The sequence below is a fragment of the Stomoxys calcitrans genome, chromosome 3, assembly GCF_963082655.1.
Source record: "Stomoxys calcitrans chromosome 3, idStoCalc2.1, whole genome shotgun sequence".
Lineage (NCBI taxonomy): Eukaryota > Metazoa > Arthropoda > Insecta > Diptera > Muscidae > Stomoxys > Stomoxys calcitrans.
The window spans coordinates 100504439-100527253 of NC_081554.1; the positions used below are offsets into that span (position 1 = coordinate 100504439).

At 36.7% G+C, this 22815-nt stretch overlaps 2 protein-coding genes across 5 annotated transcripts in view; one reads left to right on the forward strand and one right to left on the reverse strand.

Moving 5' to 3' along the window:
* The window catches only part of LOC106095571 (uncharacterized), a 99369-nt gene extending 98246 nt beyond the window's left edge, over positions 1-1123 (reverse strand). The window contains exon 1 of the mRNA XM_059365144.1: positions 855-1123. Within this exon, the coding sequence (XP_059221127.1) occupies positions 855-945 (91 nt within the window). The 5' untranslated portion in view covers positions 946-1123. The remainder of the gene's footprint in view (positions 1-854) is intronic.
* LOC106095569 (restin homolog) overlaps positions 1-22815 on the forward strand; it is a 194204-nt gene that overhangs the window by 123594 nt on the left and 47795 nt on the right. The window lies entirely within an intron of this gene.

Consider the following 22815-nt stretch of genomic DNA (forward strand, 5'->3'; position numbering starts at 1 on the left):
CCCGATTTCGCCGAAATTTGCAGAAGTGGGTTATTTAAAGCCTTTCGACATCTGATCTTAATATGGTTCAGATCGGACTATATTTAGATATAGCTGCCATATAGACCGATCTCCCGATAAAGGTTCTGAAGTCCATAAAAGCATTATTTTTTATCCAATTTCACTGAAATTTGTAACAGTGAGTAGTTTTAGGCCACCCGCCATTCGACCCATATATGGTAAAAATAGAACTGCATTTAGATATAGCTGTCATATAGACCGATATGCCGGTAAAGGGTCTGAAGCTTAAAAAAGCTTTATTTATTACCCGATTTTGTTGAAATTCGAAATAGAAAATTCAACAGTGACTTATATTTATAAGACCACTCTATGTCCGTGCCGAATTTGGGTGCATAAGTTATGCAATTTTCACCGGATTGTGACGAAAGAGGGTTTACATATATATCCGAGGTGGTGGGTATCTAAAGTTCGGCCCGACCGAATTTAATGCCTTTTTACTTGTTTTATAATAAATTTCGTAGATAGCAGATACATCAAATTAACTGTCACCAGAACTTGCTTCAACACATGCATTAATCAATGATGAAATGTGAGATTGTACTGTGTGTTGTCTTGAACTTTTCAAAAATCACCAAATGCATCACTGCTATTGTATAATTTTCCTGTATACATTTGCAAACAAAAAGATTAAGTTGTTGAGTTTGCCATAAGAATGCTCATGATTTGATTCAATTCCAAAATAGTTGCTTAGATGAGTCAATATTGTCTTCGAAGTCAACCGACAGATTGGAGGCTGGAATGAACCTTAGTTGCTCAGACACGTTACCTGTTCTAATCCATTACTAAGCACTTACCTCTCAAAATCAATGGGGTCAGACAGCTACTGTGAAGGATATGAATATGTTTTTGGGTTTGTTTTTGTTGCAATGTGGCGCCACAAAGCATTTCGGGCGAATGGATGACTCACAACAGATCCGTCTAAGTCCACACAGAGATGTTTCTATGCATCGCCACCACCTTCAGATCGCTTGTAGTTATTTGTTCACACCAGAGTTCTCGCTCCCCAGCTTTACATGTTTTGGCGTTGTGGAAAAATTGCTAATGTTTCTTTTTTTTTATTTCCAAATAGCAACGATTACTCAGAAAATTAAAAATAGAACCGCTGTTGTTTGAATTTGCCGTCGTCACTTTCTTTGGAAAAATTGCGACAACTATTAGTTGTTGTGCATTTAAAAGCAAATTAAAACAGCAGCCTGTTAGAGGCTAGAGTCTCTAAGAACATAACGAACCACAAACATGTACAAATGCTAGTCAATTGTGTAAATTGCAAAAGTTCTTCGCAGTCGGATGACGTTGGCAGTAGAAGCTGTATTGTCTTTTCCTTTTAATTTAGTCGGTATTTAAAATGCTATAGACACTCGCTCGAGTTAAAAAACAAGTTAACATTTTCAAATGCTACTTTTACGTTTAAATTCTGCAACAACAATTGGAAATTAATACAACTGCAAAGTTGTGCCTTCTTTTTCCGGACATAGATTACTGACTTTGGTTTATGTCCATGGTGGCAACAGCTTCTGACTGCGGGTCACACATACACAAAAAGTATTTTATATCATTCGTTGTCCTTCGGGCCTAAAAACTTAGTTTACATGTCGCTAGAGTCATACCCAGTAGTCTCTCAAGCTCGTCCGCTTTACAATTTCCTGGCATATTTCTGTGGCCCGGCACCAAGAACAGGTGAATTTTGAACTGTTCAGCCATCTCGTTGAGAGACCTGCGACAATCGAGGGCGGTTTGTGTGTTCAGAAATGCACACTCCAGGGATTTAATGGCTGCCTGGCTGTCTGAGAAGATATTTATGCCAATTGTCGTAATGATACTATATCTTAGCCAATCCACCACCTCGTTAATTGCAAGGATCTCCGTTTGATACACACTGCAGTGGTCGGGTAACCTTTTCGATGTAACCAATTTTAATACTAGGGATATTGTAGTTCCAATCGGTTCTATTAGGAATAGTGTCAAAAAGCAGCTAAAAATGCTCGTGATGCAAAATTTCTTAAAAGGACTCTTTCTATTTCGCTGCATCACATATTCGTCTAGCCAATGCAAATGCAAATTTGCCCATGAACATTCCATCGACGAATTGTGGCTAACTTGCTGTCCGATTCAAGTTTTAAGCTCAATAATAAGGGACCTCCTTTTTATAGCCGAGTCCGAACGGCGTGCCACAGTACGACACCTCTTCGGAGAGAAGTTTAACAAGGCATAGTACCACACTAATGTTGCCAGCATTAGGAGGGGAAAACCACAGATGAATAATTTTTCTGATGGTCTCGCCAGGATTCGAACCCATGCATTCAGCGTCATAGGCGGACATGTCTGAACGAGGCCACCGCGTAGCATCTCTGCGCTACGGTGGCCTCGTTCAGACGAAGGACACTCCATTTGGTCAAGGTGACAAATTCGACAAATTTTTGCAGTTAAGCTAACGTTATATGTGTACGAATCTAACAATTAAAATTAAATCCCCGTACTGCTCAAAATTTTATGTGTAGGGCCGGTTGTGTCAAATAATTGTTTTGAGCTTGCTACAAAACACTTTGTGTTGTCGAAATCCTTTTTAAACATGTAAGGACAGGCTAAAGTCAGGCGAAGCCGACCTTTTGATACCCTACACAGATAAATAGTTGTGCAAAATTGTGACAAGATTGGATGAAAAATGCTTTTGCAAAGAACCTAAAAGAGATAATCGAGAGATACATTTATATGGGAGCTATATCCTCCAGTGACCTGAAAAGCCATAAGAGATACCTTCGTGCAATTTTTTTCTTTTGAGCGGTTAACATATGACATTGCCGCATTAGTCAAAATCGGTCGAAAATATTTATGGGAGCTTTATCTAAATCTAAACTGACTTCAACTCAAATCGGTAAACATAGTAAAAGTCATAAATGAAGACATAAAAGTAAAAGTAAATCTTTTTAGAAAAATGCTGACAAAGGCTCTAAAAGTGAAAATCGGGTAAAACATATTGTATATATGGGAGCTATATCTAAATCTGATCCTATTTCTGTGAAATTCAACGGCTATGCCGGGAGTTATAAGGGAAATATTTTCGCTAAATTTCGTGACAATCGGTTAACATATGACTGACCAATATGAGTCCAAATTGGACAAACATATATATGGGAGCTATATGCAAATCTGAACCGATTTCGATTAAAATCCGATTGTTTGGTGATAGTCGTAGAGAAAAGCATTATGTAAAATATTGGGAAGATCGGTTGATAAATGCGGTTGTAAAGGCTCTAGAAGTGGAAATCGGTTTATAAGTATATAACGGAGTTATATTTAAATCTGAACCGATTTCTATGAAATTCCCAGTAGTATCGAGAGTCATAAGTTAACAAATGACGATGTTGTTGCAATATTAGTCAAAATCGGACGAACATATATACGGGTGTTATATCCAAATCTGAATTGATTTGTTTGAATTTCAATAGTCTTCGTCTCTAGGCTAAAAAAGATGCCCGTACCTAATTTGAAGACGATTGGATAAAAATTGCGACCTTTACTCTTTGCACACACATTAACATGGACAGGCAGACAGACGGTCGAATCAGAAAGTGATTTAAATGCACGAAGTTATAATACCCTGTACCACAGTGGTTGTGTAGGGTATAAATGTTGGGTTTAGCGATGGGTCAAAATAGAAAATTTTTGATTCATATGGTCCAATCGAATGTAGGAAAAACTAATAAGGCTTTGAAAGAAGAAAAATTTCATTTCACAGTTAAGCCATGACATTACCTCCATATGGTTTGGTAGTGCCCTGGCTTTGGTAAACTAGTTTTTATAATGGAAAAATGGACAAACATAAAAATCTGAACCTTATCTGATCTAAACAGCAATAATTTGGAACCAAGTGTGAAAAAAACGTGCAATAAAACAAGCAAATTTTATTTTCAACAAATCGTTGACATAACAAATACGGATTAAAGAGTTCGAGCATGATAATGAAGTGATTGAGCTTTTTACAGCCGTCGAATCTGAAAAACCAAATCGGAGAATTACTAAAAAAGAAGTATCCAAAAACAGAAGATTGCAGGCCTTAAACCTACTTTATGAAAAGAAGAAGCCTATATAGGGGTTAAAAGCGTGAATCGACGATTGGGAACAATTGCTGCATCTAAAGGAGGAACTACAAAGTATAAAAGTCATGTAATTTCAAGCAGAAAACAGAAATTCAACTTCAAAACGACCGAGAAAGGCATACTTGCCCCAAACATTTGCAAAAGAGCCATTGGAAAAAGCTGGGTGGTTTATGCGAGGGCTGCTATATAAATTTCTGGCCTGAGAATGTATGTTATCAAAATCGTTTTTATTGTTTTTCAAAGTATCCTCCAGCATGATTTATGCATTTTTGCATGCTCTCAAACCAATTGTCAAAGTCTTTTTACACTCCAATTGAAGCACCTCCAAAACATGGTTATTGAACGCTTCAACAGAATTTTCTGGCGACGAAAATTCTGTTGACCACGCATTTTTATCTAAATGCGCGAGAATAAAAAGAAGTCATTGGGTCCCAATTCACAGCTGTACGGCGGATGACCCATAAATTTGACTTTTGGCCGCTCAAAAATGGGCTGGTTTGCGCCGAGGTATTGGGTTGCCCAAAAAGTAATTGCGGATTTTTTTAAAAAAAAGTAAATGCATTTTTAATAAAACTTTTAAAAAAAGTCTATTTGAATTTTAATCAAATATACTTTTTTAAATATACTTTTTTTCTAAAGCAAGCTAAAAGTATCAGCTGATAACTGACAGAAGAAAGAATGCGATTACAGAGTCACAAGCTGTGAAAATATTTGTCAACGCCGACTATATAAAAAATCCGCAATTACTTTTTGGGCAACCCAATATTATGGCTCACATTATCATGGTGAACAATGTCTCTACTTCTCTTGTTCGTCTTTCGAACTTCCTCGAAGACCTCTGGAAAAGATTTTGTCCTACGTTTCTCAAGTGGAACAGTCGCCACGTGACCAATTTGGCCGAAGAAACAGGCGAGACCATTTGCTTCGAAATGCTACTTCCACGAACAACTTTCGTTGGATTTGGCTCAATTTCGAAGACCCACACGGTCGATAGTTGTTTTGCTTTGGACTCTTACGCATAGATCCACAATCCCCCATCTGTGACGATCTTATAAACGTATTTTAAAGCAACCCGATCGCATTTTTTCAACATTTCTTCGTTCTAAGCATTCTTTTGGGCGTTTGTCAAATTGTGCGGAATTCCACGAGATCAATCTTTTCACGGCAAAATTGCCTAGGATGGCTTTATCCCATGGTATGTCCCATGAAGATCTTGCAATATAAGTTCACGCATGGCATCAATGTTTTCTGGTAAAATTGTAGTCTTTGGACGACCTTCACGGAATTCGACTTTGAGCGAGCGTCGACCACGACTGAAATCATTAAACCAGTTTTTCACAGTACTATAGGATGGTGCTTAATCGTAATACGAAGATTGAAGTTTATTAATACACTATTGTCGTTATAATCCACGCAGAAAGTTGTGAAAAATGTTCACGAGTTAATTCTACTTTTTGACTGTAAACAACATAATAATGGCCGTACGTCAAAACGTTCGGAGTACGATTATGCTAGAAAGAGTCAAACTTTTCAATGGAAATGTCAGATTGCACCTAGCTACGCTTGGTGTTGCCTAAGCCAGAAACTTATTTAGCAGCCTTCGAATAGTTATCACGCAATACCGAGTAAATTCCAATACTCGGTCGGATCCAATGGAAGGCTTGTTTCGGCCTCAGCCGCGCTGAAACTATTTGACGCACTGCTTTGAATGTTAAACTTACTGCGTCTGGCATTGAGAGTAGTTAATCTGCTGTAAACACACTATATCAAATTTATACTTAAATCTTAAATATCTTTCATTTAATTTCCATTTTATACCAATCGATGTATTCATAGGGGCGTTCAGATTACCAGTGCAGGGGTCGTGAGTTCGGTTCGCACTAGAGGCGTGGTCAGTCGCTACTGTAGTATTATATGGACTAAAATAGTCTCTATGAAAAATTGAATTGAGTCCCTGATACCTAATATTACCAATTCAAACGACCACATGACAAAAATGTGTAAAAACAGTCTAATTTTTGGAATCCATTCTCTTTTGCTCGATATGAGCACTTTTTGCCTTGACTATTGCTTTGAGTCGGTCAAATAACGATTTGCAAGCTTCTTGAATGTAATCTGCCGGTATTTTGTTTTTGTTCATCGCATCGATACAAATCCTTACCTTGCTTTCTAAAATGGCCTAGAAGACAATGTGCGGAAATTCACCACGCTCGCGCTAACGCAGAAACTTCTTTGATTTTTCGAGTCTATCTTTTTTTGCTTTTGTTTAAAATTGTGTGAAATTTTCCTTGCTCGTTTTTAAATATATGGATATTTTCAGATCCATTAGCCATTTAATAGCCACTACGGTGTGGATTTCGTTGAATACGAGCCTTCGCTTGACGAACCATTTTAGGTGTTATTGCAGTTTTTTATGAACCATCGCCATGGCATTGGCAACACTACCAGTATCATTATAACGAATTTCGTTGCGATACACATACATTTTGTGCACTTTGAGGTGTTTGTGTTCACCAACAATAGTTAAATGTGATTTTCCAGCCAAGTATAATGTATACAATTGCTTTTGATGGCTTGTAAACAATGTAATGAGCTGTTAATATAGCAAATATTATGTAGCTGTCATTTCTAGGTTGACAGACACAACAATGTGAACTTGGTAACACTTCATGTGAGCTAACCTATATTATGGTGCAAATAAAAATTCTCAAATGTCTGTAAAATATGGCGACCCTTCGTCGTCGACATAGGGGGGCGGTTCCCCTATCCCAATACCCACCAAATATATATAGACCAATCACGACAATATGGCATTCATATGAAAGATATTTAAGAGTAAAAAACGTAACTGATGTCCAATTGAGGGAGTAAGTGTTTGAGAAACCACACACCCTCCAAAACAACCCTAAATATGGCATACTCTCCCACCATAGCAATAAGAGGCTCAAATGAAAGGTCTTTGGTAGTAGAGTTTATGGGGCCTCGAAACAATCCCCAAATAGGACGTATTTACTGGCCATTGCAATAGAGAGTAGAGCACATCTCTGATATTTATTTTCAGGGCCAAGTCACTGAGTAACCCTGTCCATCCCCCAAAACACCTCCTCAAAACGGATGTAGTTGCCAACCATGAAAATATGGAGCTCATATGAAAGATATATGGGAGTAGAGCACGAATCTGATATCAACATTCGGCACAATGTGTATAGGGACCGTCCCACCACCATAACAACCCCAACGTATTTACTGACCATGACAATTTGGGTCTCAAAGACAGTGGAGCACAATGTAGATAGTTTTTAAGGATTAACCGGATATATTTGCTGCCTATGGTAGTAAAGGGCTCAAATGAAAGGTACTCGTAAATGAGAGTAGAAAAAGAATTTGATATTCGATTTTGGGGCCAAGTGCTTTGGGGCGCCCCATCCTATAAATTTCCCTTAAAAACCCGTGGCAATGTGGGATTCAAACAAATGCTATTTGAGACTAGAGCACGATGCAGGTATTTTTTCAGGGCTTAGTGTCTAGGTGGCCTATCCACCCCCTCAACAGCCCCAAACTAGACATATTTACCAGTGGCAATAAGGAGTTCAAATATTCAGAGAATAATTTTGTTTCATATATTTTAAGAAAAAGCGGAGAGGTGCGGGCCCTGTTCAGCTCGTTTTAATATATTAATCATGTTTCTTTTTTCTCCAAAATTCATAAAACAACTCCAGTCAAGGCATACATTACACACAAAGCGAAACCGGCCACTGTGCAGCCAATCTTAAACGTATAGTTGGGAAGTGATAAATTAAATTAAAATTATGTTATTATATCCCTCTTAACGAAGTGTTGAATGATTTTTTCATGTTGTTAATGCTCTTTCTTCGCGAGAGACGAATTGTTTGTGTTACTCATTACTACTGGAAACAAAATATTTTGTCAGCCTGCTGTTGAATGGGACAATAGGTGAATTCATCTAGTCAGTCAGTTGGTCGTTTACCTAGCCAGATAGAAAATAATTTTTCTCTTTCTTCTTCCACCAGCATGGTTTTTTCCAAATGTATTTGGGCCATAATTTCCGTACATTTGTGTTGGCGAAAGTTTCCAAAAAGACCTCTTCCAGCAAACCAAAAACCAAATAGAAACCAAATCTCAAACAAAAGCGACAAAAGATCAAACAAGAAAAAAAATCAAAAGAGAGTGTTTTTATTTGGCTTTTGGTTTTGGTCACCAGTTATAAAAGAAATGTGCCAATTTTTACGAAGGAAGCAAGCGGAGGGGCAACAGCGGTGATAGCATTCACTGAATGCGAAAGATAATCATTACTTGTGGTGAATAGCTTTAAAGGGGGTTTCCTACTATCACAGCAATCTTCCGCGGCCCTTTTTAAAACAGCCGGAACACATGTGTGCCAATCTTTAACCCAGGCCCAGTGGCATGAAGAGCGATGTACATGGTCAGACCAAACGTATTGCAGAAGCCATGGAAAACAATAATAATAATTATGGCTTATTATTTTGTTTTTTTTTTTATTATTTTTTATTTCATACACACTTGTATGCGGCCATTCACTCTTTTGGGTGTATTTCTCAAATGAGCGATGACGATGGCTATCCCATTGCTTGAATAGGAGCCAACAACTGCCATGCGCCATTTCGTCTGCTTTGCTTCAACTTCAGAAGAAACTTTTAGTGTGTGGGATTTTGTTTATTTCATAATATTGTGAGAATCTCGCAATATAGCAATATAACTATCATGTGTCCGCATTTTATTGCTGTTACGAAAATAAAAAAGCCAGCAAAACAATTGCAGAAGTTTTTTTAGCTTTATGTGATTTGTTAGTTTTTTTAAGATACCAATGGTATTTTAAAAATTGTTTTACCAATGTTCTCCCACTGTAAATGAATTGAACTTGCGTGAACTTTAAGTTAAACATCTAATTTTAAAGATTCGAGCCAAAGATAAGCAAACTTGATTTAATTAAAAGATTACCAATTTTCCATCTTTCTAAGGAACCATTTCCTTTGGTGAAAAATATTTTCCTTGATATTAAGAATTTTTTATATTAAATGGTAGGTTAATAGAGCTCTAACTTTGAGTCTTGTAATTAAAGACAAAAAATTAAAATGAAGGTCAAAATATCGATGAAAGCTAGGAAATTCACTTTTCAATTTCATTGCTAAAATCTTACGAAAAAGAAAAAATATTTTATTTTCGGCCAACTTATTTTTCTGTGTAGTTTTTCTTTAGTTATTGCTTTTTACCTTATTTTGATTAAAATGAAAGAGAAAATCTAAAACCAGCCTTTACTTTATTTTAATTGGACATTTGTTTCACTAGCCAAACGTAGAAAAGCGTTCCATGCGCCTTGATCTTTTGTGCTCATTCTAAAATCTTCGACACCAAGTTTCGAGGTGTCTCCTATCACTTGATCTTTTCATGGGGCTTTTGGTCTTCCCGGTTTGCGGGTACCATCGTGTTTTCCTTCAAAAGACTTCTTTGCTGGAGCTTCTTCATCCATTCTAACAACATGGCCTAGCCAACGCAGCCGTTGTATTTTGATACGTGTAACTATTGTCGCCATTCAGCTCGTGGTTCATACGTCGCCTATATTCTCCATTAACGCAAATTGGTCCATATATTTTCGAAGAATCTTTCTCTCAAATACCCCAAGTACTGCCTCACCTGCTTTCACAAGTACCCATGCCTCAGAACCATATAACAACACGGGTAGTATCAGTGTCTTGTATAGTGTAATCCTCGTCTGTCGAGAGGTGGCCTTGTTTCTCAGCTGCTCTAAAACCAGGCCCATCTGTTATTTTGACTAACTGCACCCAGGAAATAAGTCGGCTGTTATCAGCAAAATAAGAGTAAGAAATGTTTTCTTAAAAAAGTAATGGCGCTCCGCATCGATCTGAAATTGTATAAATTTTTCTGTTACTGTGAAATTGGTAAAGATAATTCAAACTTTTTTTTTGAAAATTATCATCGCTTCTGATTACAGGAATTGGTCCATCGGCGGTGACATGTGGTTAATGTCAGAGCTGAATTTAGTACGGCTTGCCAACTCACTATTTTCAGGCCGATTCTAATCTTTCAAAGCCTTAAAAATGTGCTTGGCTTTGCGAATAAATATTAAAATAAAAAATAAATTTTGACCAATTTTTACGATCAGCCATCTACGTTCGGCTTAATGATGCCGCTTATTTCTCCTCCCATGGCGAAACAATTAAAGGTGGTCTCATTTGTTTAACAACCGCAAATCATATGGTGCAATCCGCCAACGTTCTCAACACAACCAAAGAAACTTGCCCTTGTTTGCGTACGTGTGTCAGTTAAGTGAGAGAAAGAGAAACTCAAACAATGAGAACGTGCACAAAAATGACGTAGTTTGCTTAAAATGTAAACACAGAACTGACATTTTAATACCGTCAAATTGGACGGCTGTTTTCGGCTGTTCGCATGAGACCACCTTCATTAATCCACCATGTTCTCCTCCGAACTTTATTTTCTCTTTAAAAAAATTGTCATTAAAGAGATTAAAATTAAAATTTCATCCAATTTGGATAAGGAAATCGAGGGTCAAGCGTAATGGTTTAAAATTTTGTCTTTAAAAATATTTATTAAAAATTGTCTATAAAAAAAATTTTAGAAAAATTTTTTCGTTTGAAAAGATATTTTTGAAATTTATTGAAATCTTTCTTTTACAAAAAATAATTTTTTAGAGTATACCCGGACTTGCGCACGATTTTCCTTTTAGACATATTTGATTGAAATTTTGCATTTAGAAAAAAAAAATGTAGTGTCGCAAAATGCATTGAGCAGGCGCAATAGATTTAATTGGAATTTTGCCTTTATAAAATAATTTCGCGGTAGGCTGGGCAAAAGTATGTCTTTAGAAAATTTATCACTGATATAGGATCTTCAGAAAAAGAAAATCATTAAAATTTAATTTTAGAAAAAAAATTTATTGAAATTATGTCTTTAGGGAAAATAAAATAAAATAAAATTTTGAAATATTACAATTTTGTCTTTAAGAAAATCTGTGACGATGTTTAGAATGAAATTTCATTAAAAAAAAAATAAATTTCAGGTGGTCCTGGTCTGATCAAAATTTTCCCTCTATAAAATAGCATAAATATGAAGTTTTGTCATTTTAAAAAATTGTACTAAAATTTTGTGTTTAGAATAAATTTAGTTAAATTTTTTTTTCATAGACAAAATCATTTTGTGGTGGGGGCTCGGGCCCGAGGCCCCCTTCCTGGTCCATATCTAAATCTGGACCGATTTTGACGAAGTTTTCAACACATATGAGGACGTCAAATTAAACACCTCATGGTTAATTTTGTAAAGATCGGACCAAAATGGTGGCTTCTACAGGCTTAAAAGGATATCTATAGGATAAAAGATACATATGAAGCTTTATCTAAATCTGAACCGATTTTTTCGAAAATCAATAGCGTTCGTTCTTGGACAAAAAAAGTAACTTGTGCACAATTTTATGCAAATCGGACAACAAATGCGACCTGTACTTTGATTACAAGAATACATGGATAGACAGACAGACAGACATAGCTAAATCGACACAGGAAGTGATTCTAAGCCGATCGGTGTACTTATCAACGGGTTAGCTCTTCTCCTTCTTAGTGGTGGTGTAGGGTGTAAAAATATTTTAATCAATTAATTGCATGATTAGAACCGATTAAAAGATTTTATTTTGTGAACTTCGGCCTTCTTTGGTTCACCTGGCAGAGGTCGTTTTATTGATATTTCACATAAACATGTTTTTTTGTTTGTTTGAAGCCCTTTGTAGAGGCTTAGAAATTACCACCTTCTGTTTGCAGTATGTAATAGTAAATTTGTCCACCCTACTCTTAAAATTTTACAAAGTCTTTCAATTTAGCATTTTTGCCAATTTGGAGAATAGTGTTTCCTATGACGCATATATGTTGTCCAGCTCATCGCTAACGGTATCTTTTAAAATGCCAAGTGCAACTCAATAGAAATCAAGTGACCAAGTCTCCATGACCTAAAACTATTTCTGTGTGTACTCGTTTAAACTAGTTTTTAGTCAGTTGACACTTTGCAGCCATGTATATTTTCGAATTCAGTGAACTAAATCACAAATTATATTAAGGGGCTTTTAAGTTTCGTTTGGAGTACAGAGTTTTTTCTTTGTTTGCAATGCATGCCATGTACATGAAAGCAACACTCGAAGAAATTTGTTATTAAGACTACAAAAAAAACATTTTTGAGGTCAATGAAAATGAAAATAAAAAAAAAATTGAGTATAGCCTTCTATGTCATCAACATAAATTAGTACATAAATGATTGAATCATTCTTTCCTTTGACATGAAGACATGGATCGGCTTTTCCCCTACTGAATCCAGCATTAGTTAATAACTCGCTAATGTGCAGTTTCCAATAGCGAGCCGATTCTTTCAGACCATAGATACTTTTCTTCAATTTACGGACCAAATTTTCTTTTCCTGGCTCAGGGAAATCCATCCGCTTGTGGTTTGTAAATATCAGTATCTATATCTCCATATTTTTGTGGAAACCCTTTGGTGACAAGTCTAGCTTTGAACCATTTTTATCCAGGGCTGCGGAGTCGAGCAATTTTACCCGGCGTCGAGATAATATTCTCGACTCAAAGTCGACATAATATTCTCGACTCCGACTCCGGGCTCTTAGAAAAAAATGATGCAACAAAAAATTTAAATTCTAAAAGTTTTTAAGAATAAAAAAATTACAACAAATGTTGTAATTTGTTACTAGATTGTTGTTGTTTTTATTTCAAGCTCGAGGTCTTTTTGTTTTTTATTTAAATTATTTATCGATATTTTGTGTATGGACATCGTGTTTTGTTTCTCATTTGGATATTATCTTGAAAATGCTTTCCATTGAAGTCCCAAATATTAATAAAAAAAAATTAAAAAAGGAAAACCCCGAGCTTGAATTGAAAAACAGCAAAATAAAAAACTAAACCAGTCAAAAATTGAGGGAAATTTTTCTTAGAAAAGCTTTTATCGAAATATTGTTTTTAGAGAAAATGTTATTTATGTGTTGTCCTAAAATGCCATAGTTTTATTAAATTTTTGACTTAAGAAAAGATTTCCTTAAAATTTTGTCATAAGGAAAAATTTCAATGAAATTTGTCTTAATCAAAAATTTCCTTAAATTTGTGTCTCAATAAAAAATTTAATTAGAATTTTGTCTTAAGAAAAATTTCATTAAAATGTTGTTTTAAAAAATCGACATTAAAATTATGTTTTTAGAAAAAATCTGATCGAAATTTGGTCTTTAGAACAATTTAAGAAAAATATCAGGGAAATTTTCTTTAAAATTTTATCTCAAGCTAAAATTTTATTTAATTCTTATCCTAACAGAAAACTTTCATTGAAATTTTGTCTTAGAAAAAGTGTCATTAAATTTTTTTTTTAAAAAATGTCATTAAAATTTTGTCTTTAGAAAAAATTGCATTAAAATTTTGTATTTGAAAATATTGCATTAAAATGTTGTTAAAAAAAACCCTTATTGCAATTTTGAGTTTGGAAAAAATTTCATTAAAATTATATGCTTTACAAAAAATTTCGTTAACATTTTATGTTTATGATTTTACCATAAATGAATTGAATGTTGAACATTGTAGAAGCCATTGTGTATATTTCACTCCATTCGGATAAGAATTATGCCTTGTAGGGGCTCAAGAAGCAAAATCGGGAGATCGTTTATATGAGAGCTGTATCAAGCTGTAGATCGATTCAGACCACATTGGACACGTATGTTGAAGGTCATAAGAAAAGCCGTTGTACAAAATTTGTGCCAAATCGGATGAGAATTGCGCCCTCTAGAGGCTCAAGAAGTCAAGATCCGAGACCGGTTTATATGAAAGCTATATCTGGTTATGGACTGATTTGATCCATACTTGGCTCAGTTGTTGGATATCACAACAAAATACTTCGTGCAAAATTTCATTCAAATCAGATAAGAATTGCATTCTTTAGTGGCTCAAGAGGTTAAGGTCCAAGATCGGTTTATATGGCGGCTAAACCAGGTTATGAACCGATTTAAATCATACTTACCACAGTTGTTGCAAGTGATACCAAAACATCACTTGCAAAATTACAGCCAAATCGGATAAGAATTGAGCTCTCTAAAAGCTGAAGAAGTCAAGACCCAAGATCGGTTTATGTGGCAGCTATATCAGGTTATGAACCGCATAGCACAGTTATTGGAAGTGATACCAAAAGACCACGTCCAAAATTTCAGTCAAATCGGACGAAAATTGCGCCCCCTAGAGGCTTTATATGGCAGCTATAGGTTTATATGGCAGCTATATCAAAACATGGGTCGATATGACCCATTTACAATCCCAACTGACCTACACTAATAAAAAGTATTTGTGCAAAATTTCAAGCGCATAGCTTTACGCCTTTGTAAGTTAGCGTGCTTTCGACAGACAGACGGACGGACGGGCGGACAGACGGACGGACATGGACAGACATGTTTGACTGTTTTTTGTGTTCTGACAAAGAAAAGATCCCTTCGGATTTCGCAATAATTCAATAGGAATTTTCGCTGTAAATAAAGCCAGTACTAGGATTTTGAACAAAAAAAGATGGCTGTACTAGTTTCAAAGAAGATGGGATGAAAATTGCGACCTGGACGGATGAACAGACAGACGGTAGGACATAGATAATCGAATCCGAAAATGATTCTCTCCCCTGTGTCTCAGTAATGGCGTAGAGAATAAAAATATTTAAAACTTGAACACGCATTTGGAATAAGCTCAGTTTTCGAACAGTTAGAAAGTCCGTACTCAGAAACTTTTTTTAACGAAAAAATTTTTAAATAGTTAAATATTTTTTATACCCACTACCCATAGGATGGCAGGTATTTATTCTGTTTGGTTTGACCGGTTTGATTTCTTCAGCCCCTAGAAACTTCAGTTGGTTTGGTTGAAATGCAATGACTTTCAACATCATTGCCGAGTATGATCCGAATCGATCTATGTAATGATATAGCCCCCATACAAACAGATCCCCGGATTTGACTTCTTGAGCTTCTAGAGGTCGCAGTTTTCACCTGATTTGTCTGAAAATTTACCCAAAGACTACTGCTATGACTTCCAGCGTCCGTGCTAAGTATGAACCGAAGCACTTTTTATATTGATATAGGCCCCCTAAATACCGATACCCCCGATATGACTGCTTGAGAACATAGCAGCTGTAACCAATTCCCGATTGGAATGTTGTAAATAATTCAAATACGAACTGCGTTAGTAGAGCAAATTTTTTGGCGGAATCCATGGTGGTGGTTACCTAAGATTTGGCCTGGACGAGTACGTTTAGTACGTTTTGACTTGTTTTATTATTATAAACTAAAATTAAATCTGGACCAAATGGCCCATTTAAACAGCCAACGACCTACATCACTAAGAAGTTTCTTGAAAAATCTCATGCGGATAGCCTCATATGTTCGAACGCTATTGTGATTTCGCTTACCTGTTGAGCAGACGGACGAATATGGATAGGTTGACTTAAAATGGGAAGACAATTGGGACTATATCGAGCCCTTCCCGCGAAAATGATGTAAGCGACATTTTTTTGATTTTCGTTTTGTGATGGATATTGACAGGGGATATCGAATTAGGTCTCCTCTCCAAATATCAGAGCTGTACCATGTACAGTTATGAAATTAGAACGAAAATGATTTAAGAAGTTTTGTAGCAATTTGAAAACTAAACTAACGTGTGTTATACCTTTACTACTTATACCCCTTCTTCCTGGTGCTTTAATACTTGTTTCGGGCAGTTCTCCTTTGATATTTAAATTTGGAGTTATTTATGTAAAATTCGAACATTACAGAGGAAATGAAGTAGTTCTTGACTAATGTTTTGATAACGAGATACAGATTTATCAAATTTTGCACGCCACTGTATATAACACCCTAGAAAGAATTACAAACTGCTACAGTTTTCAATATTTTATGATTTTAAATGAAATACATAAACACCGATTTTGACCTCCAATAATGGTGTGCATAGTGCATTGTTTGCAATTGCTCATGTGTGTGCGCATTTGTTTATTTTTTCTGTGCCTTCTCTTTTGTCTGTTTTACTGTAAAATTGATCACATTTCGTTTACACAACAAGGTGCAACATAACAGCAAAAAACCAAAAAAAATACACTAAACATGATTTCGTTGCAAAGATGGAAACTGCTGCTGTTGCGAATGGAGGGAGTTCCATTGAAGTGCTAAATTTCAAACCACCTTTGGGTGGAGGTAGTCCGCTCTTGCACGTCCTCTCACGCAATGATCCACCCATTCACAGTAGCCGATCAGAGGGCCATTGTTTGGCTTTCATAATTTTTATACCATGCGTGTCATTGGTGTTTTTGTTGGATTCAAAGAGTATATTGCATGAAAGTACAAAAGTGAATGGTGTTTCTTTGTGAACGTTTCGCAAGAAGTATTTGGGGCTGCTTTTTAAAAATCGATTTATATGAAACTACTAATTTGTTATTAATACAAATCAGTTATATGCAGTTACTTCAGATTGTGAGGTGCTGGCCCAAACTCGTCGCTCCAGTGCAAATTGGGCTTTTCTTTTTCGATGTTTGAGGGCTAATTGATTTATGAATGGCAATTTGAAAACTAATTGATTTCATAGTTGTTGATGAATTTTCGATTCAACCTCAAAGTGGTCGGAATGTTTTACAATTTCTCATGTTAATCATGCTACATGCATGAACGTTTGGATGCTTGAATTTACAGTGGAATGCTCGTTGAAATGTCTTAATTAACAAAAATTATGTACCCGGGTCAATCCTTTATTGGCCTACCGCCGAAAGTGTTCCGCGAACCTAACAAATAAATTGGAAATTTTGCCCATGAACATTCCACTAAGGAACAGGGGCAAACTTCTCACACATCAATAAGTGCAGTCCGATGCAAGTTTAAGCTCAATGGTAAGGGGCCGGCCTCCTTTTTATAGCCGAGTCCGAACGGCGTGCGACACCTCTTTGAAGAGCAGTTTTACATGGCATAGTACCTCACAAATGTTGCCAGCATTAGGAGGGCAAAACCACCGCTGAAAATTTGTCTCTGATGGTTTCGCCAGGATTCGAACCCAGGCGTTCAGTGTCATAGGCGGCAATGCTAACCTCTGCGCTACGGTGGCCTTCACCGCGAACCTAACATTAAATCCAAATCGAAGAATGAGTTTAAACCGTATTCGACTTGGATAATCAAATCCATAATATAAGTCTTCGCTGATAATTTCATCGAAATTGGATCAAAAAAAGAGGGATTTTTAGGGTTGGAGCGTTCTCCCAAATTGTGGATGTGAGATTTAGGATTTTGAGTCAGTATAAAGCGACAAAAAAATTCGCTTAAATCGGTTTACCAATTTCCGAGATCTGAAGTAGCAAAGGTTATCGTGCACTCACAGAAATTTTTTGCTAAAACTAGCAAAAAAATGTTCCATAACAACAGAACATATGTTGAAAAGGCGGAGCAGTTTTATTGTGAGTAAAAAATGTTCTACACTTTTCAAATAGTAAAAACATAACCCTAGACTATTTTACAATCCATATCTTAATGTTAAGTGTATATAGCGTATTTTTGTTAATGAGTGCCAAGAATGGCCACTCACAGTTTTATAAAAGAAAAATTACAAACACGTCTTTATTGTAGAAGACAACTAGAGAGAGAGAGAGAATGGAAAAATTATACTGGTAAAGAATATTTTTCCGAAAAAAAATTTGAATATATAAATTCAAAGCATACTTGTACAATACAGATTATTGACTAGTTTCATTACCAAGCAATTTCAACACCACCCCTTAATGGAAACATATTTTTTTATACCCTCCACCATAGGATGGGGGGTAAACTAATTTCGTCATTCTGTTTGTAACTACTCGAAATATTCGTCTGAGACACCATAAAGTATATATATATATATATCTTTGATCGTCGTGACATTTTATGTCGATCTAGCCATGTCCGTCCGTCCGTCTGTCTGTCGAAAGGACGCTAACTTCCGAAGGTGTAAAGCTAGCCGCTTGAAATTTTGCATAAATACTTCTTATTAGTGTAGGTCGGTTGGTATTGTAAATGGGTCATATCGGTCCATGTTTTGATATAGCTGCCATATAAACCGATCTATGGTCTTGACTTCTTGAGCCTCTAAAGTGCGCAATTCTTATCCGATTGGAATGAAATTTTGCACGACGTGTTTTGTTATGATATCCAACAACTGTGCAAAGTATGGTTCAAATCGGTCCATACCCTGATATAGCTGCCATATAAACCGATCTTGGGTCTTGACTTCTTGAGCCTCTAGAGTGCGCAATTCTTATCCGATTTGGCTGAAATTTTGCATGAGATGTTTTGTTATCACTTCCAACAACTGTGCCAAATATGGTTCAAATCGGTCCATAACCAGATATAGCTGCCATATAAACCGATCGGGGGTCTTGACTTCTTGAGCGTCTAGAGGGCGCAATTCCGATTTGGCTGAAATTTTGCACAACGTATTTCGATATGACTTTCAACAACCGTGCTAAGTTTGCTTCAAATCGGTCCATAACCTGTTATAGCTGCCATATAAACCGATTTAGAATCTTGACTTCTTGAGGCATTACAGGGCGCAATTCTTATCCGATTTGGCTGAAATTTTGGATGAGGTGTTTCGTTAAGGCTTCTAACAACTGTGTTAAATATTGTTCAAATCGACCCATAACCTGATATAGCTGCCATATAAATCGATCTGGGATCTTGACTCCTTGAGCCTCCAGAGGGCGTAATTATCCGATTTGGGTGAAATTTTGTATAACGGCTTCTGCCATGACCTTCAACATACTTGTCAAATATGGTCCGAATCGGTCTATAGCCTGATACAGCTCCCATATAAACCGATCTCTCTATTTTACTTATTGAGCACCTAAAGAACGCAATTCTTACTCGAATTGGCTGAAATTTTACACAATGACTTCTACTATGGTCTCCAACATTCAATTCAATTATGTTCCGAATCGGACTATAACTTGATATAGCTCCAATATTTAATCAATTATTTTCTTTTATCCTTAGTTTGCTTATAAGGAGATATTGGGAGAAGAACTCGACAAATGCGATCTATGGTGGAGGGTATATAAGATTCGGCCCGGCCGAACTTAGCACGCTTTTACTTGTTTTATTTTAATCCCATTTTCTCAGACAATTGATTGCTCTTGTTTTTCGTTAGAGATTATGTCAAAATATCCACCGGATTCTCGTTCGACGAAACATATTTCAAATCAAGCTTTCCTTCTTGTCGGATCGGGTTTTAACTTACTGTTGGGATCTACTGACTACTGTTGGGATTGTCTCCATACAATCTTGTAGCATTTCTCACAAGTCTTCCAATGCCAATATGAGTGAGCAAATTTCAAATATAAACGATATTTTTCGTCGCTGCAGAAAACGCCATATGTTCGGCTTCGGTGCTACTTAATGCCACAGTTGGTTGTTTTTTCACTTTCAAACATTACAGCATCTCCAGTCACTAAAATATAAAACCAGTGATGATTTTCCAACATCTAAACCACGTGCCCAGTCAGCATCTGCGAATCCGTATAATGGTTTGCCAGTGCACTTACGCTCCAAACTTTGGTTTATGATTGCGTTTGGATATCGCATGATATGATGAGCTCCATTCATACGTTCAGAATGCGGATCGTTGTAAAATTGAGATAATTTTGTGACAGCATGTAGGACTTTCTTGTACATACTGACTTATTAGATTTTATATCCACCGTCACACAGCCATCTGTACATTTCTTAAACTTTTGATAGGGATCCAATAGCGTTGCAACCTTTCTGGCGTTTTCCATTCCGTTTTTTTTACAATTCCAAAAACATTTTCTTTTGTGGAAGTTGTAAAGGAAACATGAAACAGTCTCAAAAATGTCCGTGTGTACCAATTCTAGGATATCTCTTGTACACTGAGTTGCTTTCTTAGAAAACGGTTCAGCATGCAATTTTGACTTGCAACAAATGCTGCAGTTCAATTTAATTTAATCGCGGGATTTTTTTATATTCAAACTATGAACCTAGATATGTTTTGCAATTTCTCCCATAGATTTTGCATTCAGGTGCCTAAGTCGATTATGCAAAAGCATCATTTCGGTTTTCGGCGTTTTCATTTGATACAGTTGTTCATTGGGCTGATGTAAGTCTAGCTGACAACACTTTTTATACCCTCCACCATAGGATGGGGGCCTCGAAATATGCGTCTAAGACCCCATAAACTATATGTATTTTTGACCGTCATGACATTTTAAGTCGATCTAGCCATATCAGTCCGTCCGGCTGTCTGTCGCAAGCACGCTAAGTTTCGAAGAAGTAAAGCTAGGCGCTTGAAATGTTGTACAAATACTTCTTATTCGTGTAGGTCGGTTGGGATTGTAAATGAGCCAAATAGGTCCATGTTTTGACATAGCTGCCATATAAACCGATATTGGGTCTTGACTTCTTGAGCTTCTAGATGGTGTAATTCTTATCCGATTCGGCTGAAATTTTGCACGTGTTTTGGTATCACTTCCAACAACTGTGCCAAGTATGGTCTGAATCGGATGATAATCTGATATAGCTGCCATATAAGCCGACCTTGGGTCTTACTACTAAAGGACCCAATTCTTATCTGATTCGGCTGAAATATTGCATGATAAGTTCTGGTATGACTCCCAACAACTGTGCTAAGTTTAGTCTAAATAAGTCCATAAACTGATATAGCCGCCATATAAACCGATCCACCGATTAAACTTCTAGAGCCTCTAGAGAGCGTAGTTCCTATCCGATATGGCTAAAATTTAGCATGACGTGTTTCGTTATGACTTCCAACAACTGTGCTATGTATGGTTCGGTCTATAACCTGATATAGCTGCTTTATAAACCGATTTTGGGTTTTGACTTCTGGAACTTCTAGAGGGCGCAATTCTTATCCGATTTGGCCGAAATTTTGCATGAAGTGTTTTATTTTTAAGTATGGTCTAAATCAGTGAATATACTGATATAACCGTTATATAACCCGATCTCCCTATTAGACTTCTTGGGCTTCTTGAGGGCGCAATTCTTATCCAATATGGTTGAATATGTCGTTTTGGTAATGATTCCCATAATATGTACTAACAAGATTTTAAAACTGGTTGGTCCACTGTTCGGAAATACTTTTTTTGGTAGAAATTAATTAATTGGGTGTAAAATTGCTTAACAGTTTTCTGCTAATGCCAGTAACAGAGGGCTGTTATGTCAGTGGTTTGTGTCTTCACTAGTTAAATTCGGAATTTATTTTCACTCACATTGGTTCGATTTAGCTATGTCCGTCTGCCCATCTGTCTGTCCATGTATTCTTGTAATCAAGGTCGCATTTGTTGTTCGATTACAAATCAAATTTTGCACATGTAATTTTTTTTTTCATAAAATCGGTCCAGAATTACACATACAGTTATGCGTGAATAAACAGGGACAGCTGCTAGACAAATAAATAAGGGATTCTATCTATGGTTAATAGCATTTTTTTTAATTGATGTAGATTCCAAAAAGAATTTCCGTTGAGAAAATGTCAACAACAACATTTTACGTGTGAAAAATAATGAAGACGGAAAAGGCAAGTTTTGAGTTACAAATTAAGCCAAATTTTGTTCAAACAGCTTTTTATTTACTTAAAGATCTCTAGTGTTTAAAAAGGGCTTGGATCGCCCTATACATAGAGTCGGGTAAGTTCTGGCGATGCGAAACTGGTATAATTACCTACGAAGCTTAAACGAACAACCAAAATTCATCTGAGTTGGACGGATGTATTTAAGTTCTAACGATATTCCATAGATTTTCCACCGAGTTCAGATTCGGAGACTCTGGGGCCACTCCAAGATAGACACTTGACTGCTTCTACACCAAGCTTGTCTGTATTAAGAAGTATGCTTAAGGCTCCTATTCAGTTGGAAATTTTATTTGACTTGCCTAAAGCTTTCCTCTTTCATTCCTCTTTAACAAAATTTAGTATAAGGTATTTTACTGGACGTCCTAGTACATGTGCAAAATTCCATCAAAATCGGTCCAGATTTAGATATAGGTCCTATATAGATCTTGCGATATGGCCTTTTTAGGTTGTAGTAGGCGCAATAGTGGCCAAATATTTGGAGAATTTAGCACGAGGTGCTTCATTTGATGTCGCAACATGTGTGCAAAATGTCATCAAAATCGGTTCAGATTTACATGTATCTGGAACACATGCTTCCGATCGGATATCTGAGACGACACTTAAGGTCGAGTGCGAGACACTGCTGCCAGAGGCACATTCTAGACGGCACTCTGGTATTGTCGTCTGGGAGATCATGCTATGCAGATGGATCAAACCTAGAGAACAGAGTGGGCCTGGGGATCTACATTGAGAATTCAGGGACTGAAACCTGTTTTGTTTTTACTGCCTGACCATAATACGGTCCTGCAGGCTGAGATCCGATCACGAGGTGGTGTTGTGTTAACGCGAGGACGTCGAGTGTGAACATCTTTACGGACAGTAAACTGGCCAACAGTCTTGGAGTGTAAGAAGGAGATAAACGCCTTCTCTGAAGATGGTCGGGCCACGGCGGAGTAAGGGGGAATAAAAGAGCAGAC